Source organism: Gopherus flavomarginatus, chromosome 21 (genome assembly GCF_025201925.1).
Source record: "Gopherus flavomarginatus isolate rGopFla2 chromosome 21, rGopFla2.mat.asm, whole genome shotgun sequence".
Lineage (NCBI taxonomy): Eukaryota > Metazoa > Chordata > Testudines > Testudinidae > Gopherus > Gopherus flavomarginatus.
Genome location: NC_066637.1, coordinates 14,414,977 through 14,441,115, shown reverse-complemented (window position 1 = coordinate 14,441,115; position 26,139 = coordinate 14,414,977). Strand labels below are relative to the sequence as shown.

Here is a 26,139-nt window from a genome sequence, read left to right as displayed (position 1 = left end):
ACGTCTGAACTTTGGTTAGAAATAAAATCATTTGGAAAGTTACATTCAACAGGAAGACACTTCACCTTCGCTGCAGGAACTAATTCCCGAGAAACAAGACAGCATTTTCTTTTGGTGTGTTAAGGGATTGTTTACGCGGTGACGTTATTATGGAATAAGTAAGGGTGTGAATTTAGATGTGCACCAGCTATTCTGGGGGAAGTGTGTCCACATGGGAAACTACTGCTGGCCAATTTATCCAGATAGCCAAAACCTCGGTCTTGAACTGTTTTGTGGGTGTTTTGTTTTACCCTGAATGACCATTTAGAAGTTCATAGCAGAGTTTGTTCTTGCTCAGGAGCAGACACTAGACCCTTACCGTAGCGATCCAGCTGTTGAAAGCGGAGACTCGAGTGAAGACAGAGGGTTTGCGGTAATAATTACAGCCTAGGGCAGAGCCGAAGCTGACTACGCCATGCACTTCCCACGTACCATCAACACTTCTGCAGTTCAGTGGGCCACCAGAGTCCCCCTGCAAGGAAGGAGAGGCACAGTCATTGAACGCTAGCTTGGAAAAATTCATGTATTTCTATGGTGCATGAGAAGAGAAGTCACTGTCACGGGTTTTGTATAATTGGAGATGGGACATGGGAGAAAGGCAGGAGTGTGAATGAAATGAATATAGGTTCTTTCGTATTTCAAAGCCCATCTAGAAGAGGTAGATCCTAGTACCATGCCCCATCTTCAGAGTCCCTTCCCATAATGCAGAACTCTCTAAAGACACGTCCATAATTCCCAAGTTCTCTGGACTCACGTTGCAGCTGGAGATCACCCCGTCGCCGCCTGCACAGACCATGGTGGTTTTTACTGTGCTACCCCACCAGGCAGGCAGGGAACAGGTGGCGTAATCCACCACGACCAATGGCCCTTGCTGCAGTATATCTGGAAGAGCACCGTTTGCTGGTAGGGAACAGAAACAAGGGAGTAGCATTAGCTCCTGGCAGTCAAGAAACAGCAAATAAAATATCCAGGTACAAGAGTCAACAGGGATTCCCAGCACAGAGGGGTTGCAGAATCCAGTCCTTAGTACATCCCTCCTTCAGAAAAGTGTCTGAACTAGATGGATAATCCTCATCCATTTTAACAATGGCTCTGTGTCAATATCGCATGGGAAATCAGCTTGTGGCCTAGCACCTTAACATTTACATATCAGCACTTTACTGGCGGTAGCATCAGCAAACAGGCCAAGGAATGAATAGGCACCGGAAAAAATAATATTATTCCAGTCAACCCCAAAGGAGTTGTTAACACAGATGGACTTATTGTTCCCACAAAACTGTATTAACACTTACTCTTCAGCCTTCCCCATCCTGTTACGTAGCAGACCACGCCAGAGGCCAGGAGACTGTTTGCCGGGGGGAGGCAGGCCGGCTGGATTTGATTGCTCAGGGCAACGCTCTGGGAGAGTTTGATCAAAGCAATGTCGTTGCTGTGTTCATGTGTGCACAAGCCGGGGTGGAGGAGGAGGGAGCATGGACAAAGGGAGAGTGGAAGAAAACAGACCCATTAATACGCAGCATTTATAGAGGGCTCTGTCTATTCGAAAGAGGCACCCCTGCCTGTAGGGGAAGGATTGTCCTCGGGCCATGGCAGAGGCGTCCCATCCCTTGGCGTTGCCCATACCACACTGACACGCGTGCCTTGGTGCCTATAGGCCCTGGTGGAGTACCTTGATTTTCCTTCCCCATGGCCCAAAAGCCTTGCAGAAATCCAGGCCCAGCATCTGCAGCTCCTCTGTCCACATGGGGCTCAGTCTGAGAGGCTTGGCCTGTCTCTGTCAAACTTTGGGGTAAACACAGCGTGTGACTGTGAGAGCTTCTGGAGAATATATAGAGGGGCTCCTGGAGCTTCAGACTGGTCAGGGTTCCCTAATTTAAAGCACTCATTTCCGTTCAGCTCCCTATAGTGGGAGGGTATTTCCCTACAGCGATGCCCATGCTGTTACCGACTCATCCTTCTACTCAGAGATTCCCAGGAGATGGCCTTTTAGCCTGGGGCTTCCTTCTCAGGCTGGGGCAGGTGTTCTGTCGGGGCCGGGGGAGTGAGACCTTTGGCTCTGTCCTGGAATCCCCCCATGGATAAAAGGGTTCAAGAGGCATAACTCCTCCTCCTCCAGTCTGTGCTGCCCTTACCCCACCTCAGACAGATGCCTTAATGCCCCCTGGCCCTGTTGGAGCACCAGGACTTTCCTTGTGTGAGGCCTGTGAGGTTTGTGTTTCAGTTTATTGCTGAGTCAGCATCCAAACGTACAAGGGCTCATCTGGTGTGTGAGAGCATCAGTGATTCCATGACAGCTATTTGTTTTTCTTTTTGCCATTCAGAGTTTGCCAAAACCCTTCCCTCATAGTAGGGCACTGTCTGTGCCTTTCCTCTCCAGACGGGTGCAGCATTTAAATAATTTTTGAAGCCTTCCTGAGCCTAAAGAAACATCATTATATTGTGCCCTGTAACTGATAGACTGAGGCGTAATAAACAAGTGGAATCTAAAAGTGTTGGCTGCAGTTGGACACAGTCTAGCTCTGTTTAATGGTATTCAGCCCTACGTTTGGTAGTTAACATAATGTAGGATGTTTCTCAACTGCTTGGTGTTAAGGCCCCTAATGGAGGCGTTTCAGCCCTGGGCAGTTATCATTATATTACAACGTCAATCTATTAATCCATGATATGCTCACACTTGAATAATGTGTGCAGTTCTGGGCACCACACTTCAAAACAGATATATTAGAATTGGAAAAGGCAGAGAGACGGGCAATAAAAATAATTAGGGGTATGGAACAGCTTCTGTATTAATTAGATTAATAAGACTGGGACTTTTCAGCTTGGAAAAGAGATGCTTAAGAGGGGATATGATAGTCTATGAAATCATGAGTGGTGTGGTGAAAGTGTTATTTAATCCTTCACATAACCCAAGAACCAGGGGTCATTAATAGACAGGAGGTTTAAAACAAACATAAGGGAGTACTTCTTCACACAAAACAACTAGATAAATTCCTGGAGGACAGGGCCATTGCTGGCTATGAGCCAAGATGGTCAGGGATGCTGCCCGGTGCTCTGGGTGTCCCTAAGCCTCCGAATGTCACTTGATAGTTGACCTGTTCTGTTCATGCCCCCTGAAGCATCTGGCATGGCCGAAGATAAGATACTGGACTAGATGGCCCATTGGTATGGCTGTTCTTATGTCCTAGTTCTTGTACTACTGCCTGGGGAAGCTGGGCTTGGCCACATACGTGGGGATGCAACGTGCAGAAAGTTGGAAACTGAGCTGATTAGCGGAGCTAATGCACCAGGACTTCAGCAGAACCAAGGAGTCCTTCAGCAACGTGGCATCAATCCAAGTTACTAATAATACTTTGCACTTCTAGTAGCACATTTCATCTGAGGTTCTCAAAGGATTTTACATACATTAAACGTATGTATTAAATGAACCTCTCCACACACCTGTCTGTTGAGAACTCTCTTCACCCACTGCTAAGATGCAAGAGACGCTGTTGGCTCGAGCAAGGCAGCTGTTAAGCAGTGCACGACTCTGCCACGCAGCCATTGAATTGAATTCAGTTGCAATAGCTGGAATTTGGCTAGGGACATTGGGGTTAATTCACTTGTACTCTTACGAAACCTGCTGTGGACTCTTTAACAGCCACATGTGGTCAGCATCTCAGGTGAATGTGTCTGAAAGTTTCTGAGATAGTGGCGGCTGAAGGCATCACTTCATTACTGGGGAGGTGGCTCCTGCACTGGCCTCTGTCCCTTTGGGGGTGATGGGCGTCTGCTCTCTGAGACAGGCACGTCCACCCTCCATAATGTGACAAGGGTTTGAATGAGGAAAGGGTTGCCCACCCCCCACAGCCAATCTCCCAGTATTTTGGAATCATCAATTTGAACCTATGCTGCAACAACTGCCTCCAGATTTGGAGCTGCCCCCAGTGTGGAGGTGTTTGGCCCAAGGGGATTAATTTGGTGCCATAGCTCTAGTACTTTGTATAAACATCTGCTATCAACATACCCGTTTGAAACACGGTTTGAGTTCCAACCTTCATGGACAATGATTTTTTGTGGACTGACTGCAACCGATCCTTCTTCAGTAGCCGTTAGCTTGTATTTGCCAAGAAGCACTCGATAGGTCCGAGAAGAGCTGGGGAGGAAAAGGAACAGGGAGAGCTGCTCAGATATGTAGTTCCCTGCTTTCTGCACAGTCACATGCCTCATTGGGAAGGGTGGCCAAATGCAGCCTAGGAGTCTCCAGTGGGAACCCTCTGAAACCTGCAGGTGCCAGCATGCCTTGAGCTATATTAACAGCAGTTTGTTGGTTTAAGATGGAGCATTGCATGCTGCAACCTACAGTCACTAGAGGCTGCACCTCCACATGGTCCTCTGATTCCTGGCAAGATTCCTGCTAAACTTGGGTCCCAGCTGATCTTCAGAGAGTGAGGCTGCCATTTCCTGGTGCACCTGAGCAATTCGGAAGGCCTCTCCCATAGTGTGACAATGTCTATTACAAAAGCATCTCCACTGGTTCACAGGTGTGTGTAATAGTATTGTGTACCCTGGCAATCCTACCTCACACACAGCCAGCCCGTGAGAGCTCAGATCTGCTCTGATGATGCTTCCTGTAACTGCAGTGGTAGTAACCAGCTCCAGTGCATGTGAGCACTGGAAACAGGCCTGTACTGAGCTGCTGGTAGGGGAGCTGCCCTTGACTGAGGCATTTAAGGTGCTAAAGTCAAAGCTGATCACTCCCCTCATTTTTACACCATCTCACACCCTGAGAATAAGAATTTCTCACTGACATCGAAGGCTGGTGATTTTAAAACCAAAGGGAATATTTCTTCATGGAAGTGGGTGAGCTAGTGAACCTATGGAACTCACTGCTACGTGTGCTTGTAAAGAGATCCCAGCTGATTTTAAAAAGGGCTGGATAATTTAATAACCCATAGCTATTCATACAAAAATAAAGCCAACAGTTCAGGGCATGGCATAAGCAGGGGACAAGGAATGAAGTTTTCCCCTTCCAGTGTATCATCAGGTAGGGGCCACTGCCAGAGACAGGATCTAGACCTCTTTTGGTGGGGGAGAGCCTGTTATTAATATGCTTTAGCTTTCTCTTTCTGTCAGAGCATTTACAGCTTTCTGCACATTGACTTCAAAGAAATGATTCTCCAGGATTCTGCAGCTAACGTACCTGATGCAGTGAGCAGCTGTCAGGACCCAGTTGGGTTCAATGAGGGTTCCCCCACAGGTGTGATACCAGTTACCACTGGAACTGTATTGCAGGGACACCTAGGAACGATACGGTAAGAATGCTACTCAAGGATCAACCTCTCTTTCTGTTGGGAAGGTGAAAAGCTGAGCACCCAAGTGCTCTGGATCCAGATCACTCTCTTGTGAAAAGGCTTTTTTCCAAAGTTTCATTTCGGCGTTGCTTTCCCAAAGCTATTTACTAAGTATGGGCCGAACGGAGCTACATAGGTGCTACTTTTAACATGTATTTTAGGAGTTAAATAGTCCCTATTTAGAGACCTCGGTTACTTGCTGAGCATGGCTCTGCAGACCCAGCAAAATATGACAGCAATCTCTTGTTCCTCTGGAGCTTCCATCCTGATGGGTCCCAGCATGCTTTGACACTTAGCTGACCTATCAGCTGTAGACGGGAATCACTTTACTCCCCCGTTAGTTCCTTAAAAGAATACAGTAGTGCTGCACAGCTGGGTGGTTAACAGTCGTCATTAATTGGTAACAAGTCTTTAGCCCCTGCCGCACGAGGAGCTCGAGCATTGGCAAATGAATCCTGACACACGCCCTTGGGAGGAGGATCAGAAACTGAGGTTCCGTGTCCCAAAATAGCATGTCAGTGTCATTTCCCAGCATGCTCGTTGTTTGCTGTGTAGTGACAAGCTTATCGAAGCGCTCACCACATGGCCCTGGGTGCAAAGAGAGCCAGTTCCCTCACCCATTGAAGCCAGGCAGAGTTTCTCCTCCCTCTCTGATTTCAATGGGAGCTGGCTTGAGTGCTAAGTGACTTGCTTAAGGGCAGGCAGTGAGTCTGCGGCAGAGCTGGGTCTAGAACGCAGTACTCACATCCCTTCCTGCACCTTAAGCACAAGGCCAGTTGTCCTTGTAGTGTGTCCCATTCAGAATACAGCCATGATTCACCTACACGGTCTCCCACTTTATTGCCTCTGTAGGCTGAGCTCTCCGCATGCACCAGGGGTCCTTAAATTGCATTACCCATTCTACCCCCTAAGCTCTTCATGTGCTGCCCTCCCATCCCCCTCATGTCAGGAACATGCGTAAACAAGCCTGCTTGTATAATTTGTTAAATTATTTCTTTTCTTTCCATGAAGGAGCAAAGTCCTTCAGATGGTCAAAATCTTCCACTCCACTGGGATGATGGGCAGGGCTGTGATCTGGGGTGTATTGTTACACTAGACTGGGTCAGTGGCTGCCATCAACCACTTCTTTGATTTATGTCTATTATTACAGACCCAGCTAAAGCTGCTGGGTCAGCTAACCAGATGCAGGGGCTCCAGGTGTCCTCCACTTTTCAGCCTTCTCATTTTCTTATTTTCACTAAACTCCGTAGGGCTCTGACCACTGATGCCTAGAACATTCTCTGGAAGTTTGGAATTGATCGGATACAATGTTCAAAAGTTATTGCATAGCAGACAGAAAAACAAGGAAATGCCATCAATGTTAGCGTAGGCTGAGCAAAGCAAGGCCCAACATAATGGGAAGGCAAGGTGGCTCAAGGTATCCTGGGCTGGGCTAAGGAAACCCGGAATCACTAACCTGCCAGGGCCAGCTGAATGGTCTTGCATCTTCTCCTCCAACCACTCTGGTCAAGAGAGGTGGGTAGGCGGGATCCCCACAACTGAGGGCTGCGAGGGACACAAGATGGGGGTCCGCTTTAGAAATCAGAACAGATCAAGCCACCAACCAAAACTGACCTGATCTTTGTGTTACACGTGGTTGAACTGCTCTTCTGTAATGTCAGGGCCCCATCTGGCGACCTCTCTATCGATACAGATGTTTCTAAGCCATAGTCTGTTCTGACCCTTACATTGTGCCCATCACTCTGCTATCTGAGCACCTCCAGGCTGCTGGTCAGTATCAGGACCACAGGCTCTAGCTAGAAATCTGTGGTTGGTAAAACAGATGAAACCCTACGTCTAGGCAGGATTCTTACCCCCAGAGGCCAGCGTCAGGGTAGCGAACAGGATACCAATCATGGTGCTGTGTAGCTGTGTCAGGAGCAGCGCCTCTGCTGAGCCCTCTTATATGGCTGAAGCGCTTATCTCTGGAGATACGGCCTGGGGAGGTGGCGTCCAGCTCAGACATCAGTGTGAAGGTTTTGCACCCATGAGATATTTTCCTATGTGTGCAAATGCTAAAAAAAGCTGGACCTTGATATGCAGGCTTCCGCTCTGCCTTGTGTGGGGAGTGCTGCGTGAGCTGGATTTTGTTTGTTGCAGCTGTTCGCTCTCCCACTACCTTGAGTTCTGGTCACAAATACTTGGATGGAAGGGAAAATTGCCTGAATTTTGAAGGTGTAAATCTCCTTCCAGCAAATCATGGTGGAACTCCTAGTCCACAAGGTCCTCCAGGAGCCTCTGGTGTTGCAATGGAAGGATCGGGCTCAGGGCAAAACCACCAGGGCCTGGGTTTGAGGGGTAGCTGGGGGGAGGGGGCGGCAGAGGTGAGGCAGGACATTTGGGCATGTGGCCAAAGGCATGTCAGTGGGGGCAGCATTGATGGGTCGGGCATCGAAATATTATTAGAGCCTTGCCTAAGTGACCTTTTTTCAGGGGGTGAGATGGGGTGACCAGTGGGCCCTTGGGAGCAATAATTAGAGCCCCCCCGCCCCAAAAACATAAAGACCATTTCCCCCCACCACCTCACACACACGCACGCACGCACACACCCCTTCTTCTTAAGCCCCAAAGTAATTGGGAATCTAGACGCTGTATGTCAGAACTTTTGCACTGCCCTGATAAAACACTTCCTGCTGGAAACTCACCAGGCTGCTGTGTATGGGTTCCACCAACTTTTCCTTACAAAAAAAATCCATCTTTGGTTGTTGTCCAAACATTTCCCAGGTAATGATGGTTTAGGATAGTAAATGGGCCTAGGTCTTACAATCACACCTTGGGTTCCCCTGTCATTTACTTGCTTCTGTTACATTGGTGGTGCTGGTTCTTGAGAGGAGGGAAAAAACATGTCAATCCTTTGAGGGGGCAAAAAGACATGCCAGTATAGTGCCTATCGCACTGTTGGTGCTAGATGCATAATGTGGCTGTCTTACTGTTATTTGCATGGAGAACCTACCCAGTAATTGATCGGCTCTTGGGGGCTATTTCTAGTTTCTCATCGTCCTGTGTCACTGTAGTATCTGAGCACCTCACACTCTATAATGTATTAGCCTCACGTGCTTGATATGATAGTGCCCCCCCCATATAAAACTAGGGAACCCAGGCACAGAGGCTCTGTGACACGCCCAAGGAAGTCAGTGGCAGAGCAGGGAGCAGACACCGGGTCTCCCTAGTCCTACACTGTGGCTATAATCAGATCAACCCTCCTCTCTCGGGAGATGTCAATACGTTTAGGCTTCCAGTCCGGCTCAAGTAAAGAAAATTGTTGCAGTAGATTGTCTGAGCTACTTCAGTCCTGTCTGTTACTCCAGCATGTGAGTGCAACTCCCATTAAACTTAACCTCAGCCCCATCTCCAGACTATGACCTGAACGCCTTCCCCAAGACCTTCGGTTCTGCAGCAGTTGTTGCTCATTACCTTGCTGTTCTTCCCTGCCTTGACAGCAGAGCTCTGCAATGAACCCAGGATAGCTCAGATCTGAGATTAGCTTGGTTTCAGTATCAACCCACAGCAGAGGACTATTTGAACACAGGGCAAAACCCACTGCAGACTTTGGAGCCATTAATCCATGTGCTCTGGGAAGACCCAGCACACTGGCAGGGGACAGGTGGCAAATAGCTCTGTGTGTGCAAGAGGAATTGGGCTGTTTTTAACCAGTGTGCTCAATTCCCTAGTGTCATGGGCACTTTAATTTAGAAAGGCCAACTAACATACAGCGAGCAGGGGATGGTGGTGAGCAGGGTGCATGTGAATATTTTACAGTATTGCCCGTCTGCAATGTAGGTCGTGTAGTGAGCCTAAAAGTCACCAGGAGGCGCTGTTTGGAGTGCATGGATTGGGTGCTGCCCCTTCATTGCTGGGCCCCTCTGCTCTAGCTCTGTGAAGCCTCTTGATCTATCTTAGTCTCTCTGCTCATCCTCAAAGCACTGACCAGCTAGCTGTCTCTGTGCTCCCTGGGAAGGAGGGAGGTGTTAACCCCATTTCGCCTGGAGGAGAATGATGAGGTGGCTCATGTGAATGGCCTAGAACTCAGCCATGCCTGGCTTCCAGCCCCGGGCACCCTTAAGAGACGCTGTACAGAGTAAGAGCTACATCTTTCTCTTCCCCTCACCCGTAAAAAAATAGTGTAGAGAGCCTTGATTGCAGTCAACCAGGTACCATTCCACTGCCCATGGACAGGCGGGGCAGGGTTCCAGGAGCCCACAGAGGGCTTCTGCAAAGCCATGCGCCCTTCCCCAATGCACAGGTGTTTTTGAAGGAGCAGGTCAGGGGAGGGTTGGATCTGGCGGGTCTAGGCTTGCATTAATCCCCTAGCCACTCCCCTACACAACAGGGCAATTTCCTGCATCATCCATGAAAATCCTTATCAAATTAAGGTTAAGTAGCTCTGGCAGTCATTAGAAATGCAAAGTTTATGTCTTATTGTGGAACTGTACACAACTTCTCTAGCAGCACGAGGTGACCAGTGTCAACCCTGGGATGTGTTTTGCGCCACAAAGGACTATTTGAAACAATGTGCCAGAAAAGAATGAACTTTTAGGACAAACAAATTTAAGTGGGCTTCTCAGAACATCAGTGGGGGGGAGGTGAATGCAAATGTACAACCACCCCTCCTTCCCACTTATGCAAAAGCCCAGCCTTCTGAAGCTATGCCCTGAGGAAAGGACCTTTGTCTGCTGATCACCTGTTACATGAGAACAAGAGCAAAGACCCAGGCCTTACAGAGGAAAAACAAAAACCTGTGCGTGGTGGTTCTTGCTCTGAGCTAAAGCAGTTGTGAACTTGTAGCCCCAGGAGAAAACCGTGCATAGGGTTTGAAGGACTGACTCCTGCCAGTGCCCGTTGGCATTAGGAGCTGATTTCCAGTAAGCTTATTAGCAGGAGTGTAGGTTCTTTTATTGTTTTTAATTATTTCCCTGTAATGCTTTCACCTTAAGAATAAATGTGCTTGCTTAGAAAGGGCTGCGGGCTAACTTAACTGTGGGCCATTACCCTGTTAGTAGCCTCTGGAGAGAAAGCAAAGGGCAGATGCTGGCTGGGTTAGGCAGTCTGGCTTGCTGGGGATACCACAATGTAGGCAGGGAACAGTGCAGCCTGGAAATACCCCGGTCAGAAATGGGAAAGATGCAGGTTTCCACCCAAGCGAGCTGATGGCTGGGGAGCCCACCGAGGGGGAATACGGTTGCAGTTGCCCTGAACTGTGGCAGGATGCACAGCAGCCAGCAGGGAGGGGTTCCATCGCTTTGCCTCTCCTCCCCCCATGGTTGGGGATCTCCAGCAGTGCATGTCCCAGTCACACCAGACCAGTGGTGTTAACGGAGACAGTAACTTGTCATTTTAGCCCTGTGATCCCTCAGACAGTTCTACTGCATGAGCTATCAAAGCATCCGGGGGCATCTAAACATCTCTTTCAATGTAAAAATGAAAGGTTCAGGCAGAGAGTGATCCCAGGTAGGACCAACACCTTCCCCCCTACTTTGCTTTGCTGCTTGTGCACAACAAAAATCTTCCTTTGAGTGGTTGTGGGGAAATGAGGCCACAGGAATGTGCTATGCGGTTTTGCAAGCACAGGCCCGTAAAGGTATGGGTGAACGGACTTCCCTCTGCTCCAGAGGGAAATGTCTTCTACTGGTTTAAATGGAGCCTGAAGTTACTGACCAGTAAGACAGGGGATACTTTATAGTTACACTCTACAAAGAGCCAAGCCTGGTCGTGTGCAACTGATGCAGTTTTGTGGGCTTGCTGATTTGGGATGCAGCACCGGCGAGATAATGCCGTTGTATACGTGAATGTATCAGCATCCGAAATCAAAGCAATGCACCTTTCACTACAGTTTTATGTACGGATGCCAGAAGAGCTTTGATCATTTCGCTGCTGAGCTGATACCCCTTGTTTTTAGCCCAGCCTGGGCTCACCAATCCTTTAGCAATTGGCTGTTGGAGGTACAGACCATAGCTCTGTTGTGTGTTTGGACAGTGCCTGGTGGAACAGCGCTGGGAACTCTAGGTTCTGCTGCAGTGATAGCGTAGTAAGGACAACCATCTGCTTTCAACTCTTGCCTATTGATATTCACATGAGTCCATAGTTGAGTGTCAGGTATTTTCTCCCCTGTATAAGAAGCCCTAGGAAAAGACAGGGGGAGGGATAGTTCAGTGGTTTGAACATTGGCCTGCTAAACTCAGGGTTGTGAGCTCAATCCTTCAAAGGGCCACTTAGGGATCTGGGGCAAAAATCAGTATTTGGTCTGGCTAGTGAAGGCACAGGGCTGGACTTGACAACACTTCAATGCCACGCACCGATGAGCTATTGGAGAAGTTGGGACGTGCCCAGTTCATCTCTACAATAGACTTAACCAAGGGGTACTGGCAAGTACCACTAGATGAACCTGCCAAGGAGAGGTCAGCATTCGTCACCCATGCGGGGGTGTATGAATTCAATGTCCTTCCTTTCGGCCTTCGAAATGCACCCGCCACCTTCCAGAGGCTGGTAGATGGTCTACTAGCTGGACTGGGAGAATTTGCAGTTGCCTACCTCGATGATGTGGCCATTTTTTCAGACTCCTGGCCCGAACACCTACTACACCTGGAAAAGGTCTTTGAGCGCATCAGGCAGGCAGGACTAACTGTTAAGGCCAAAAAGTGTCAAATAGGCCAAAACAGAGTGACTTACCTGGGGCACCAGGTGGGTCGAGGAACCATAAACCCCCTACAGGCCAAGGTGGATGCTATCCAAAAGTGGCCTGTCCCACGGTCCAAGAAGCAGGTCCAATCCTTCTTAGGCTTGGCCGGATACTACAGGCGATTTGTACCACACTACAGCCAAATCGCTGCCCCACTGACCGACCTGACCAAAAAGACCCAGCCAAATGCAGTTAAGTGGACTAATGAGTGTCAAAAGGCCTTTACCCAACTTAAGGCAACGCTCATGTCTGACCCTGTTCTCAGGGCCCCGGATTTTGACAAGCCATTCCTAGTAACCACAGATGCATCTGAGCGTGGTATAGGAGCGGTGCTCATGCAGGAAGCAACAGATCACAACTTCCATCCTGTCGTGTTTCTCAGCAAGAAACTGTCTGAGAGGGAAAGTCACTGGTCAGTCAGTGAAAAGGAATGCTATGCCATTGTGTACGCCCTGGAAAAGCTACGCCCATATGTTTGGGGACGGCGGTTCCAACTACAAACTGACCATGCTGCACTAAAGTGGCTTCATACTGCCAAGGGGAACAACAAGAAACTTCTTCGTTGGAGTTTAGCTCTCCAAGATTTTGATTTTGAAATTCAACACATCACAGGAGCTTCTAACAAAGTAGCTGATGCACTCTCCCGTGAGAGTTTCCCAGAATTCAGTAGTTAAAAAGTGTTCTTAAAATGTAGAAGTCTGTTAGTTATATACTTAGGAGTATATGTAAAGGTGCATGTGTTGTATTAATCTGTTTATTTTCAAGTTCTAGAAGGAAATCGCCGCCAGTGAGCTTCCCCACTGTCTGCAATTTGGGGGGCGTGTCATAAACAGATAGCTAAGGGTTAATGTCTCTTTCACCTGAAGCACCTGACCAGAGGACCAATCAGGAAACCGGATTTTTTCAACTTTGGGTGGAGGGAATTGTGTGTCTGAGTTTTTTGTTTTCTGCCTGCCTGCTTTCTCTGAGCTTTGGAGAAGTAGTTCTATTTTCTAATCTTCTGTTTCTAAGTGTAAGGACAAAGAGATCAGATAGTAAGTTATATGGTTTCTTTTCTTTGGTATTTGCATGAATATAAGTGCTGGAGTGCTTTGATTTGTATTCTTCTTTTGAATAAGGCTGTTTATTCAATATTCTTTTAAGCAATCGACCCTGTGTTGTATCATCTAATACAGAGAGAACATTTGTATGTATTTTTCTTTCTTTTTATATAAAGCTTTCTTTTAAGACCTGTTGGAGTTTTTCTTTACTTCAGGGAAATTGAGTCTGTACTCACCAGGGAATTGGTGGGAGGAAGAAGTCAAGGGGAGATCTGTGTGTTGGATTGCTAGCCTGACTTTGCATTCCCTCTGGGGGAATAGGAAAGTACTTTTTGCTTCCAGGACTGGAAACAGAGAGGGGGAGTCACTCTGTGTAGTTTCACAGAGCTTATGTCTGTGTATCTCTCCAGGAGCATCTGGAGGGGGGAAGGGAAAAAGGATTATTTCCCTTTGTTGTGAGACTCAAGGGATTTGGGTCTTGGGGTCCCCAGGGAAGGTTTTTCAGAGGGACCAGAGTGCCCCAAAACACTCTAATTTTTTGGGTGGTGGCAGCAGGTACCAGGTCCAAGCTGGTAACTAAGCTTGGAGGTTTTCATGCTAACCCCCATATTTTGGACGCTAAGGTCCAAATCTGGGACTAAGGTTATGACAGGTCTGGCTAGTGAAGGCACAGGGCTGGACTTGACAAAACTTCAAGGTCCCTTCCAGCTCTATGAGATAGGTATATCTCAATTTGTTATTTTATTTATTATCCTCAACCAGTGTAATTTAACTGAAGTCACTGGCACTGTGTGTATTTACTGTAAATAAGTACTCATGTGTCAGACACATTTCAAGCAGCCTCTGGACCAAGGAACACTATGATGAGACCATTTATTAGGGTTTCCTGGGATTTACAATCAATGAAATGAGCTGGACTCTTCAGTTGAGGTTTATTTTCTGGTGACGGGGAAAGAAAAGAAGCAGCGTTAATCATTTTTTAAAAAATAAGTTACAGTTTCACACTAAACCAGACTAAATGTTTCCCACTAAAATAAGTTCTCTGAAGCATCAATCACCCTTTCCTACTGGAGGAGTGTAACGTATACTGTGGCAAATTGAAACAGATGGGCCCGAAGTCCTGGGTACCCAATTAGATTTATACACATGCAACAAGCTGGTCACGAAACTGGGAGATTTCTTTATAAATGTCAAAGAATGTCCTAACAGCTGACCACCATCCTTGAAAGTAATGTCTGCATCTCAGGCAAACCCCTGGTACCGAGTTAAGTCTCTCTGGGTTGCCTGCTCTCCTACTGGCCTTTACAGCACTGTAGACTGTTTCTAGGCCAGGAGGCTCAAAGCTAGGGCCTAAATGAATGGCTGGACTTTCAGAGTTGCTGATTACCTAATAGCTCTCACTGAAATCCTGCTGAAGTCAGTGGAAGGTCCTTGGCACTCTGGCTACTTACTTCAACCCCTAAGTAATGGCTTAGGACACAAGAACGCCTCATTTTTGTAGGACAGGAGCAAAACCATTTGCTGTGTAGAGGTGGCACCAAAGATAGGCCAAGGCTGTTCATAGATTCATAGACTCTAGGACTGGAAGGAACCTCAAAAGGTCATCGAGTCCAGCCCCCGGCCCTCACGGCAGGACTAAATACTGTCTAGTTGCGATCCTGCTCCAAACTTCCCCAGAGTCTGAGGGGTTTGGTGCAGGCCTGTACATTTGATTTAATCAGCTAGAATTGACTGAAAAGGAAACAGAGATAGAAGTTCTGGGATGGGTCAGCCGGTAATCATTTCACGTAAGTGTGCAGAAACCTAGTTAAGCACCTGGCACTTTGCTTTAATGGGCCGAGACCTACCTCATGTATCCAGTCGATGTAGGCAGACACCCGGGTGAAGACGGTTGGCTTCTTAAGAGTGTTGCAGCTCACCCCAGACCCAAAGCTCACAATGCCATGTACTTCCCAAGCATTAGCACCATAGCAGTTCAGTGGGCCTCCAGAATCTCCCTGACGCAACATAAAACAGAGAAACTTTTATTATAGTAACAGTGCTTCTGGCTGATCTTCTTAGTATTAAGACTTTGGGAGGATACAGAGAGGATTTCTGACTTCTTTTTTTTTTTTTGGTCTAGTGTCCTGGATTTCTCGAAGACAATTCAGAGTGCCTTCACACTGTACTGTGGTCACTGTTCAAAAAGTCAGTATATGACCCGGCGTTGCGCACAGGATAATACCATATTTCTCTATACTTGGTGTAGGAAATAAATGATAGCTTTGACTTGGGCGTGTGGCCAATTTGTTCTATCAGAAGTGGGTGAATTAGCGTCTGCATGAGAATAAGAGGCTAATGTTCAGATAGGGGTGAGGCGAGCCCCTTCAGACTTCTTCTCCACTCACGCACTTCAGTTCTAACCTGCAACAGCTGCCTTAGTTCAAAGGATGGGTCTTGTGCTCAGCCATGAAGTGGATAAAGCTTTTACATTTGTGTTCTGCTTTGTCAACAGCATACATCAATCACCAGTGAAATGCAGCCACTCTGGAATAGCCGGATTAACTCTTTCTGTTCAGCAGTTAGAAGAGACGCTGGGATCTTATGAAAAGTACAATGGGACTTTTAATTAATTTGCATGGTCCAAAAAGGGCATTGGTTTGTAAGGTTGAGTTCAATCTGCTCCCTACCCACCCTCGCAAAAGAAGTAAATAACTTGGCTTGAGGGGTGACTTGATCCCTGCTTAGGTTTGAACCTGTAACTCCAGGGAGCTCTGTATTCCAAACTTGATACATGGACAGCTCAGCTGTGCCACAAAACTCACCAAGCTTGTCAGTAAATATCAGAGGTGCCAAGTCTCACTTCGAGGTCATTATTCGGAGGGCTTTCTTCGTTGAATTTTCATAGCTAGAGAGGCTCTAAGAGCCACTGAGATGCAGCTTTGAACCCATCAGCACATGCCCCAGTTCCTGCCAACTGGATTTGCTCACCTTCCCTGGGAGGTGATGAGAAATGATGCAGCATTACTGTGCTGGGAAGACTTACATTGCATCCAGAAACGACTCCATCTCCTCCGGCACAGACCATGGTTTTCCTGACCCTGAAGCCCCACCAGTCCCATCGACTGCAAGTGGCATGGTCCACCACAGGCAGCAGTGCCTGCTGGAGGTCATCAGAGATGGGGCCGTCGGCTGGTGAATAGAGTGAATCACAAAAAAAAAAAAAGAAAAAGAACCATCAGAAGAATTTTACACAAGTGAGAAGCCAGGTCAGGAGCTGTCTTCTACACACTTGAAGTTATTCAGCAAATGGAAACATCAGATTGACTGGCTATCGGTGACCACACAAGATACCAATATATGAAGGGTGCAAGCAGCAAAGGAAGGAGAAGAATCACTGAGGGTGCGTAAAAGCATTATGGGAAGAAACTGAGTAAAGGTAAATTTAAGATGTTAATCAGAGAAGACTAGACTGGGCAAAGGACTAGAAACATACAGTAGGGAACAATGCTGCATTGTCAAGCAGGTAAACTAGTAACTTTCTTCCTAAGTCTCTTCCACTCCTCACCTCTATGATTTCTTAGCTTTCTTGGGAGTCTGAGATCCGATCTGGTTCCAAGAGAAATCCAGGCTGAGACATCCCTGGGTTTCTGGTTCAGGAGTTCAGTCAGCTTGGAGGCACTGTGCCCTATTCGGTCTAGCAGAACAATTCCAATCTTTCTGGCCACCTGCACCAGTTCCCCAGGCTTTGACCTCCACTGAACCAGCCCGTGCTCACTCTAGCCTTTCACAATGCATGGGCTGTTCCAAATCTTAGCCTTGTGAGAGGGCCAATGGCCATGGTGGGTCAGAGTGGGACCAGTGACATGGGAAACTTGCAGAGGAGGCTCATGGTTAAAACAAGTAGCCTGGAGTAACACTCAGCAAAGGCTGGAGTCTATTGGTATTGGGCCACGTCCGAGGAGCGGGGCCCCACGGCTGTAGGAGAAGATGCTCTACTCACTCCAGAGGCGTCCCCATCCGGTGACGTAGCAGGGGAAGTCTTGCGGCAGGATGGCATTGTTTTCAGGCAGGCAGGCTGGTTGGATCGTCTCGCTCACTTCCACAGGCTCAGCCAGCTTGATCAGGGCAATATCATTGCTGAAATCCAAATCAGACCGGGAGGGGAAGTTTCAACGCAGCTGGGAAACACTGGGGCTCCTGAGAGACCCTCTGAGACCCTCTTATTTCTTTTCTAGCTAAGTAAGATGTTCAATTTCTTGTTCTGTCCATGCTTGAGAGCGAATGGACTCACTAACAAACTTCCTGTCCTTCCTTTCCTCATTTCTAACTGCTGGATATCTCTGTTTAATATGATGGCTCAATCCTGATGATTTAGTTGGGGTTGGTCCTGCTTAGAGCAGGGGGGTTGGACTAGATACCTCCTGAGGTCCCTTCCAACCCTGATATTCTGTGATTCTATGATCCTTGGTGTGGAAGGCAGACCCACAGAACGGCTTAAGTCTCATTTTCAAAAATGACCTGTGTCCCTTTGACTTTCAGTGAGATCTAGGTGCCTAAGTCACCTGAATCTTTTTGAGAATTTTACCAACCGCTTTTTTGCACACATTAAATGTATGGCTTAGTGTGCAAATACTTTAAACTTGAGTTATGAGAATAAACCAAGTGTAATATCTGAGCCAGTCAAAAAAAAAACAAAAAGAAAACCCCACGGACAGCCAACGTAGCCATAAAACAACTGCTGAGGTGTTTCTGCCTTAGCCCGGTCTGTCTTCTGAATTTGATTGAATTGATTTCACTTGAAGAGCGACATTCCATTACAAAAGCAATCCTTCCCGAGAACTACCTCACATCTCGCACGGCAACCAGTCAGAAAGCGAACGCAACCAAAAATCTCCCCCGCCCACTCGTCAGCTTCCCAAAGGAAATACGTCATGTGACTCCAGATCAAAGCAGCGATAGGCCGGCAGTGCATTTGGGGCGATGGTGGGAGAATGAGGATTGGTAATACTACTCAATAATTCTTTTTACACACAACTGGCCCATCTGAATAGCAACTTTCCTTATTGCAGAGGCATATGTTAACCCAAGTGGCTTTGGGTGCAATCAGTGAAATAGAGCCAGAACTGGTTGATTTGAGCTAAGCTTTGACAGTAGAATTGCTGAAAGAGAGACAGAGCCCCCCCCTGCCATCAACACCCTGGGGCTTTAGCGGATTTACGCGATCAGGAAGGAGTTCCATTTCTCATGGACAATGATCTTCTCCACAGCAGCGGCCACAGAGCTAGGTTCCTCGACCTCCAGGTTTTGTTTCCCCAGTAGAACTCGGTATGTTCTGCTGCTGCTATAGGAACAAACGGAAGGAGAAAACATGGTTAAACTTAAACCTCTCTTGATTGCCTCTAAATTCCCAGCTTATCCGCTAGGCCTGGCATTAACGTCCTAGCTGTGACAATGCCATCAATGAAAGCTAAGGAAGTAACTCCATTACTGGACAGTTATTAGCCTCAGTGTGGACCAGGCACCAGATGAAGGCAAAGCCCCACGTGCCCCTAGCATGAGTTACGTATTCTCACTCTTGGTCTCCTCCCACATCTTTTCTCACCCGGTTGCTTTTCTGCACTAAACACTTGGACTTCCTGTTTAAGGGCTCTGAGCCCATTCCCTTAGCAAAAGACTTTAGCTCCTAGTCTGTACGCGTGGCTTATCTGCCCTCTTTCACCCACCATGGCTATTTGTTTAGCTCAGTAGTTCTCAGCTGCGGGTACGTGTATCCCTGCAGTGCCAGCTTTATGCCGATTCCACTGATTTCCTGGAATCGGGCCCCAGGCTGAAAAGGGCCTCGCGCCTAAGGGGTCCCGCTTTGGGGGTCTTCGGCAGCAGGGGTTCCTTCGGTGCTGCAGAAGACCCGGAGCGGACTCCCTGCCACCGAAATGCCACCGAACCCCAGGGCCCCGCAGGTCATAAAGCTGGCCCTGTACCCCTGGGGGTACACAGAAGTCTTCCAGGAGTACAGCAACTCATCTAGAGATTAGCTTAGTTTTGCAACAGGCTACATAAAAAACACTAGCAAAGTCAGTACACACTAAAATTTCATACAGACAGTGACTGGTTTATAGTGCTCTGTATACTATATGCTTAACTGTGAGTATAATATTTAGATTCCAATTGATTTATTTTTATAATTACATGGTAAAAAAATGAGACAGTAAGAAATTTTTCAGTAATCGTGTATCTTTGTGTCTGATTTTGTAAGCAAGTTGTTTTACGTGGGGTGAAACTTGAGGTACACAAGACCAATCAGACTCCTGCAAGGGGTACAGTCAGCTGCAAAGATTGAAAGCCACTGGTTTACCTGATGCAGTGGGCCGCAGTGAGGACCCAGTTGGTAGCAATAAGGGTCCCGCCACATGTGTGAGCCCAGACGCCACTTTTATCATATTGGAGGGAAATCTGGAATTCACCGAAATCATGAGGACGTTAGCCTGGATTTCACCCAGTAGTTAAAAAAATAAAGCCCCATCTTGGGCAATAATCACGCTGCGTCTTTACCTGCCAGGGCCAGCTGTGGGGATTGGCATCTTCACCTCCGACCACCCGGGCCACATAAGGTGGGTAGGCAGGGACGCCGCAGCTGTAGGCTGGGAAATGCAGCAGGGAAGAGAGATGAGCATTTACGAAGTACCACAACCTCATATGGATGGCCTGACTGTATGCTGCTGTCTGCTAACCAGCTCATGGAGTCCCAAGTTCATCTGGGGATGTGGCTTTATTTCCTCCCAAACTCCCCCCCTCCCCCCCCCCGTCAGCCCGTGTAACTGGATTGAGTGCAAGTTCTTCATTAAGCCAAACTGGGCACCCCCAGAAGAGATGCTCACTAAAGGATGTGGCACAATATCCAAAGGAAACTTAGGAAGGAAGTGGAGAAGCCCTGCGTATGGTAATCCTGCATTCAACATGCTGTGGGCACCGACAGTAAATCGCATCAAGGAAATCCCCCGTTAACTGACCCAAATTTGGTCCATTCTCAAGTGCAATTGTCAGATTCTCAGTGACAGGTGTCCATACTGCAGCGGGTGTGAACGGGTCACCCTGTCTGGAGTCTCTATAGTGAAGCCAGGGTTGGCCTGGGCCATGGTAACTGAATTCCGATCTGGCACTTGGAAGAAGCCCCTGTGGAGTAGGTTTGAGGCACACCGGCAGGAAGCTTGCTCTGTGCTCCAGCTTGTGGTGAGTGAGAGGCCTTCAGTCGCCAAGGCTGTCATTTGGGAGCCCCTGCACTCATTTCGGGCCTCCCTCTCCCCTCCCATCCAAGGACCCTGGAGTTGCCACATAAAAAACTTACCATAGCCCAGGAGCAAAGTGAGGAAAACAAACCCGAACATGGTGACGGTTTAGGTTGAGGGAAGGGGACTGCAGAGTATTTATAGGGTAAGACCAGTTTGATCTGAAGCCAAGAATGGAGATTAGCCACAGCATAGAACCAATACTTGGTGAGATAAATATTTGTTCCTAACCTTGGCAAGTTATCGTTCAGCAAATACGATGCACTGGGTAGTTTGGAAGAAAAAAGCAATGTCTTGCCTTTAAAATGGGTGACCTAGCAGGATTTATCTCTTTGTAGAGAGAACTGAAATCCTAGCTCTGAAAGGCAGGCATGACTGGGACTCAGGAGGTAGGAAAAACATTACACAACAGTGGGGAAAAAGGATTGTTTAGCCCAAGGATGTCGGAATCAACCTCAGCCGTGAGATCGTCATATGTGGGCAGAGCAGGCAGGAGCGCAGTGTGAGGGGCTCATATATAACACCCACCAGCTGCATGCAGAGTAAACTGCAGAGAGCTCAGTTCCTCTTCCTTGTTAAGCTGAAGAGTTGAGTCATCCCGTCAGGGAGCGGAAGTGTTTCAGAGCTGGTGATTGGATGCCTCTCGTGAGCCACTTGCAATCCTCGTTGGAACGCCCTTCTTCTGGATGGTCTGTAGACATTTCATGGTAGAACTGAGATCTTGGTCACCTCTGAGCATTAAAGCCCCCATGGCACTTTTAGTAAGAGTACCTAGCCTATGACATTGACCTCAAGATTTCTCCATCCTGCTAGCCTGACTTTGGGTTGCTGCTCACACACGTTCCTTTCTCAAGAGGAGTGTTTCCAAACCTTCAGAAGTTAATCATTGTACGTGTCTGCAAATAAGATGAGCGTTAACTCTTGGTAACTCCCTGTCCATGGATGGTTGCCTCCAAGGGTCTTCATTCTCTAATCTTTGATGGCCAGGGAAGGGACATTAGAAGAGAGTAAAGAACTACGGGAGTAAATTGTCTGTCCCCTCATCCCGGGCCAATGCAGGTTTGTTCACCACAGTGTGAACACCAGAGCATTGTGCAGACTAGTTTAAAATATTTCAGGCACTGCCCATTGCTTCCCTGGGAAGAGTTTTTGACAGGGTAATTGCGCTTACTGCAAGAACCTTTTTCTTGCTTACCTACCATTGCTTGAGCCAATCCCATAATACTTCAGCCCACTCTAAACCATGGCTTTCCCTCCTTGGGAGGTTTATACCTGTCATATTTGTATCGCTTCCAGCCCTTCTGCATCATCTATTTTCTTCTTGGGAAACTTGCTGAGCGCAATGCTCTCAAAGCATCCAGTACAGCAGTCTATGGGCTGTGGCAGCCATTCCTCGGATGGCTACTCATATAGCTTGGGTGAGCTGCGTTTTAAAAGCTGGTAATGGGTATGGGAAGCTGGGACTGGAGAGCAAGAGATGAATCACTCTAAATTGCCCTGGTCTATTGATTCCCTCTCAAGCCTGTGATACTGGCCAGCGTCAAAGACAGGATATGGGGCTAGATGGAGCATTGGTCTGACCCAGTATGGCCATTCGTATGTACTAGCCAGTCTTTGGGTGATTGCCAATTCCCAGGCAGCCCAGAAACAGGCCGTGCTGGGGTAGGTGGGAACATTGAGAAAGTTTTCCCAACTTGAAGAAAAGTTAGATTAGAGTCAAGATTTGAAAGAAGCCCTAAGGCTAGTTCTAGTTTAGCGCAGTGAGGCTGTTCGTGCTCAGTGCAGTAGCACCCCCTAAGGTGAAAGGAGTGGGGCAGAGGGTGTTGGGTGAGATCTTTTGTCCTTTTAATGGTTGTGACCCAACAGGAAGACATTGCGAAGGGATTGCCTGACCCTTGCAGAGAGCTCAGCTGTAAAAGGCTCCAGTTCTTTTACACATCAGTATGAATTCAGCCAAGCTCCCACAGACTGGACTGGTAGCTTAGCTCCTGGCTGGAAGGCCCCTGAGAGAGAGGAGGTTCGCTAACAGGTGTTTCACAGAAAGACAAATACGCAAATATTCAGGGACCCATTTTTCAGCTGTGTCATGAAAACTGTGTAACCAGCTGCTTAGTACCCCCAGAGCCCTCTCTGGTAGCAAATCGCCAGCTTGGGTGCCCCAGATGCAGCGAATTTTACTGCCAAACCTCATAGTCATAAACATAAAAACATGCGCCTCCAACAGGATGTGAGGCTAAGTACTGTGTTCTAATGCCACGTGAGGGCACAAACCCTAGAGCGCCCTGCAGCCCATGGACTGACTGACACATTAAAATGCAATGGAGCTTCCTTTCCTATGGAGTTCCCCATAGAGTCCCATGCAAACTGTCCCTGGCACGCTTTGTAGACGTCAGTAGGTGCCATGTGTGAAATGGTTTTGGCACTCCTTACTGTGTAGCTTAGGGTTACCATATTTGACCATTCAAAAAACAGGATGCTCCACAGGGAGTGTCAGCCCCACCCACAGTCCACCCTCCCACTCCTTCCATGCTCCGCCACTCTGCCCCAGGTCCCATATGTTCGTATTTTCCTGGACTTTTTTAGATATTTAAAAATTCCTCCCGGACGGTGATTTAAGAACTAAAAAGCCAGACATGTCTGGGAAAATACAGATGTATGGTAACCCTAGTGTAGCTGTGCTTGAATGGCAATGGAAGTTATAGGTCCAGGTCAGCCCATGTTAGGTAGGATGTCAGCTTAGATGAGAATAATATTCCCATCTGACCTTAAAAAAAAATCTATTAATTTAGTTCTTACAGCTCTTGCATAGCTACTTATAATAGGAACCTGAGCAATGGGATGGCATGTGGGAGGGTGTCTTTGCAGCCTGCCTGTTTGCTCTCCTCCCCTCTACACGCTATTGTCAGTTTTGTGGCTGCAAAACCTGCAGCCCACTTAATGCCCTTGGCTTGCAAAAGCCGCCTGGAGCAACCTCTAGCCACAGACTGCTGGCACTGCAGCCAGGGTGGGAGGCTGGTACAGAACATCGCTCACCCCTGCTGGCTTAGATGGTTTGCTTAATATGGGGCTTGTTGGCTACTTCTAAAACTTCATGGTATCATGGGCCTAGATTAACCTTTTGTGGGCCCTGGCACATGGACTGCAGCCACGCCCCCCCGCTTCACCCTGAGGCCCCACTCCTCCTTGGCCTCTTCCCCCAGAGGCTCAGCCCACCACTCACACAGGGGTTAAGGGGCAGAGAGGAGCGAGCCAGGGGTGGGGCGTCGGGGGTGGGAAAGGCCAAGTGGGGGAGTGGCCTCAGGGCAGAGCACAGGTGGAGCAAGGGGTGTGGCCACAGACTGGGCACCAGGGCCTCTTCTGAGTGTGGTCCCAGTGCCATGGCACCGCTGGTGCCATTGTAAAGCTGGTACTGGGGCATCATACGGATTGCACCAGCACGGGCTGCACTTTATCAGGATGTGGAGAGAAAATGGCAGGACTGGGTGGTAAAACTGTCACCAGCACAAGTAAACCTAGCATGGTCATAGCCAGCATCACCCCCATTGGTCTCTACTGAATTACCCCATCTTGGAGCCTCCCTGCAGAGCACTTTGTATCACCACCTGGCTCATGCATCTTCTTGTATCTAGTTTCCCATTACTGTGGTCTCCCAACTCCCTTTTCCCCACGGCTCTTACGCTGGCTCAACCTCTCTCCCAAGTCTCCCTCGCACCCTTCTATTTCCCTGTGCTGTTCATGTTTCCCTTCTGCTTTCTTCTCCATCTCCTTTTCCAAGGGAGGCAAGTACTCAATACTCATGGATTTTCAGCTGGCTCCGAGTGACTAATTTCCTTTAGGCCTCTCTGAAAATCTTACCCGCAAGAGGAAGCTGAGAAGTTTGGCTTGGCAGCTGCAGGGGATTTTCATGGGCAACTTGCTCATTTCATTACGTTTTAGAAAAATGTTTCTTAACGGATGTTTGTGCCAATTACTCCTTCCCATTCCCTGGGTTGTGAACAGGAGACTCAATAGCTGTTGCGATTTAACTATCCTGGACAAATCCACAGCCACATGGAGATTTTGCTTACTAGGGGGCTGCTGGTATGAAAGTAGGCTTTGAGCTCAGGAAAATTTCATTTAGGGCTCCCCAGGGCAACAGCCTCCATGCTGGATCAACGAGTCACTAGCAGGATTAGGGAATAAGTGTTAAGAATCCATTTATTTAAGAACCTAGATCCAGAATCTAAAATGATCCAATGGAAAAGCTGCTCTTTGGCCAGAATTCCACTGGGTCAATTTCTAAGGTCAAGCATGGACACAGACATGCAAGAGGGAAATGTTCTACTACATCACCTAAGGGGCTGCGCAGAGTAGTTATCTACCTTGTTCTCAGCGTCTCAGCCTTTCCTGCACCAGGACCCCAACCCCCTTCAGGGAGCACCAGTGGATCCCTGGCTTTACCCAGTCCATTTTTAAGTGGCCCCGTAAGGAAGTTTCCATTACATACCTTGAAGCTGTTACACTAAGATCCACTGGCAGGACAATTTTCCTTATCTTCAGCCTGAGTGTCTATTTTCTGAATTTCTTCCCAGGTCTCCTAGGTATTGTTTCCTGTACCACATGCTGGGTAGCAACATGTGGACTCCATGCTTGTAAAATTAAAACTGCTGACAGAAGTGCTGTAGCCAGCATTCCAGCCACGTGCACACAGACTAGCTCCCTGGTACCTCCACCAAACTTATCCTGCAACTTGTGCTCCTCCCTCAGAATTCCATACATCTTGCTCCAGCTCCCCGGAAGGTTAGGCTGCTAATCTATGGGCAAGATGATGTCATAAGAATCGTATCCCATTCCCAGACACACATACAAACTCCTGTTGGTTTCAGTGTCTAAGAGCAGAATCTAATCCTAAAACTTCTCTCCATTTTCCAGTCTAGGCTATGGGTCACAATCAGCGGTTCCCAAACTGGTTTGCCGAGAGTAGCTGGTGATATGGGAGAAGCAGTGTCCATGGGTTTGAGATGTGGTTGTCACTATGAAAAAGCTTGGGTGTCACTGGTTTAAGCAGAACCAGGAAAAAAAACAACAGTGAACAAAATTGCCTATTGCAATTCTACACGCTAGGTGGCAGTGTGATTTAATTCTCAATTAAACAGGTTATTTTTGCAGGGATTTATGTATTGCTAACATAGTGGCTGGCTGTACAATACTGCATGGGCATCTTCTGCACTGTTTCCATTTTAAGAGATAGTGACCAGAAATATTTCTGAGTAATATTTGCTGTCAGCAATGTGTGTGTGGGGGGGGAAGAGTATATTGCTCTTCGCCATTTCAGTGGCATGTTCAATTTCAAACTGAACCTAGGGAGAGCACAGCTCAGGAGCTACACACGTTCACTTGCAACAAAGCTGTATAATCCTATGAGCCAAGTATTAACAGTGACAACCCCTCTGTTGGTAGTGGCACCGGAACCCTTCTTAGACTGAATGGAACTAAACTTCTCTTGACCCCAGCAGAGGGGCAACCGAAGGCTAGATTCCCCAGTGGGTCTTAGGTGCTTAAAGTGGCAGTGAAGCACCTAAATCCAACACGTAGACATCACTGACATTCACAAAACCACTGCTCTGGAGACGCCTACCTTTCCACCGGTGAAGTCCCCTAGACTCCTACGTTTCTGTTGCTGCGCATGCGCACAGCGGCCAAAGTCCTGACATCGCTGAGCGACTTGATGCTTAACTCATGCCCAAAACAAGGTGAATGGGCAGCTTTGC

The 26,139-nt window shown here is 47.9% G+C and overlaps 2 protein-coding genes across 2 annotated transcripts; both read right to left on the bottom strand.

Annotated features, from left to right (window-relative positions):
- Nucleotides 1-346: 346 nt before the first annotated feature.
- Nucleotides 347-7,265, bottom strand: LOC127038829 (chymotrypsin-like elastase family member 2A). Its single transcript, XM_050931841.1, has 7 exons — nucleotides 7,223-7,265; nucleotides 6,826-6,914; nucleotides 5,219-5,316; nucleotides 4,043-4,171; nucleotides 1,332-1,468; nucleotides 794-939; nucleotides 347-511 (listed from the first exon to the last, which is right to left on the bottom strand). Exons 1-7 carry the CDS (start codon nucleotides 7,263-7,265, stop codon nucleotides 347-349), a joined length of 807 nt encoding a protein of 268 aa, XP_050787798.1.
- Nucleotides 7,266-14,008: 6,743 nt separating this feature from the next.
- LOC127038726 (chymotrypsin-C-like) lies at nucleotides 14,009-19,888 on the bottom strand. Its single transcript, XM_050931568.1, has 7 exons — nucleotides 19,656-19,888; nucleotides 19,459-19,556; nucleotides 18,325-18,447; nucleotides 17,107-17,243; nucleotides 16,150-16,295; nucleotides 14,972-15,121; nucleotides 14,009-14,063 (listed from the first exon to the last, which is right to left on the bottom strand). Exons 1-7 carry the CDS (start codon nucleotides 19,797-19,799, stop codon nucleotides 14,046-14,048), a joined length of 816 nt encoding a protein of 271 aa, XP_050787525.1. The 5' UTR covers nucleotides 19,800-19,888; the 3' UTR covers nucleotides 14,009-14,045.
- Nucleotides 19,889-26,139: the final 6,251 nt, after the last annotated feature.

What these genes read in the sequence shown, in the direction of transcription:
- LOC127038829 (XM_050931841.1), bottom strand. Translation starts at nt 7,265, where the DNA reads ATGATTGGTATCCTGTTCGCTACCCTGACGCTGGCCTCTGGGG. An exon ending in CATTCAGCTGGCCCTGGCAG is followed by an intron (nt 5,317 to 6,825) that starts GTTAGTGATTCC and finishes TATCGTTCCTAG; the next exon opens with GTGTCCCTGCAATACAGTTC. An exon ending in AGGATGGGGAAGGCTGAAGA is followed by an intron (nt 940 to 1,331) that starts GTAAGTGTTAAT and finishes GTTCCCTACCAG; the next exon opens with CAAACGGTGCTCTTCCAGAT.
- LOC127038726 (XM_050931568.1), bottom strand. Translation starts at nt 19,799, where the DNA reads ATGAGGTTGTGGTACTTCGTAAATGCTCATCTCTCTTCCCTGCTGCAT. An exon ending in ACTGCGGCCCACTGCATCAG is followed by an intron (nt 18,448 to 19,458) that starts GTAAACCAGTGG and finishes TTGTTCCTATAG; the next exon opens with CAGCAGCAGAACATACCGAG. An exon ending in CGGATGGGGACGCCTCTGGA is followed by an intron (nt 16,296 to 17,106) that starts GTGAGTAGAGCA and finishes TCTATTCACCAG; the next exon opens with CCGACGGCCCCATCTCTGAT.